The 1,079-nt window shown below is 40.9% G+C and overlaps 1 protein-coding gene across 1 annotated transcript in view; it reads right to left on the bottom strand.

Moving 5' to 3' along the window:
• LOC132564455 (uncharacterized) overlaps positions 1-853 on the bottom strand; it is a 1,275-nt gene extending 422 nt beyond the window's left edge. The window contains exons 1-2 of the mRNA XM_060229108.1: positions 758-853; positions 1-373 (exon numbers count right to left, since the gene is read on the bottom strand). The exon at positions 1-373 is cut by the window's left edge and continues 422 nt beyond it. Coding sequence (XP_060085091.1) covers positions 1-373; positions 758-853 — 469 coding nt within the window. The remainder of the gene's footprint in view (positions 374-757) is intronic.
• Positions 854-1,079: the final 226 nt, after the last annotated feature.

Below are 1,079 nucleotides of genomic sequence, written 5' to 3' on the forward strand. Positions count from 1 at the left end.
TGCCTTTCCGTCGTAGTGCTTCGTTCCTAAAAACTTCTGCATCTGCTTCTCGTTTTTTGGGAGGTAACTTTACACTCCTGGTGGTAAGGGGAGGTAACTTTCGCGGTCGTAATGAGACTGGCTTTATAGTATTCTGTGTGTATTGTGGAACTCCAGGTAGTTGATTATAGACGTCATTTGAAGTTGTTTGGTCTGACCTTTCTTCATTCAAATCCACAGTGAAAGCCACGCCTCCTAATCCCTTGTTTGGTATTATCCCCTCTTCTCTCAGCTGCATAAGCACGATCTGCTCGGTCTTCCGTGTCAAATTGATCATTGGCGTGCCCTCACCGACTGGCACTCCTACAGAATTTCCAATGTGAATGATTTGAACCTGTATTGATAATAAAATGTTCGAATCAATGAATGCAAAACAAATGATATTTTTCTGTTTATTGAAAACGTAATTTAAATATTATGTATACGCGTATTGCTATCGTGAAAGAAAACCTGTCAAAGTCAGTGAAACCAAGGCATTCGGTCTGACGAGTGATTGATATTCCTGTACTGCGGACAACTGACTTAATACTGTAGAAATGCTGATGTCTGGGTCATGGGATTACGAATATAGACTGGAAAAATGCATTGTTTTGTCGAAACGTTTGATATATTTGAGTTGACACCCTAGCAGTGAGTCTCCACAATATTTGCTCTACTGAAGCTTCTTGTTTGACAGAATTTGGGATGTTAAAAGACAGTTCTAGTGTTTCTACATTACCTTGGTACGTTTGTGATCTCGTCCAAACAGCGCCCTCAGTCGGCCTCTCTGTGGTTTCTTTTCAAACTCAGTTGTTTTTGTGTATGTGCATCCCATGATTTGCGGAGAAATTTACAAAGCTGCTTTCGCTCAATGGATGAAGTGTACATAGAAACAAGACATTATGACGTCATAATATATGACCTCTTGACGTCATTATGGAGCGGAAATGGGCCGGGTCGATATTCTCGCCTACCCCGAAATTTCATATTAGTATAGATTTTTCATCCTGTCACTGGCGCTACCACTGAGGGAATAAACCTGCCACATATGTTTTTGCTGT

This window comes from Ylistrum balloti, unplaced genomic scaffold (genome assembly GCF_031769215.1).
Source record: "Ylistrum balloti isolate Yb309-2 unplaced genomic scaffold, AGI_CSIRO_Ybal_v1 Utg372288, whole genome shotgun sequence".
Taxonomy (NCBI): Eukaryota; Metazoa; Mollusca; class Bivalvia; order Pectinida; family Pectinidae; genus Ylistrum; species Ylistrum balloti.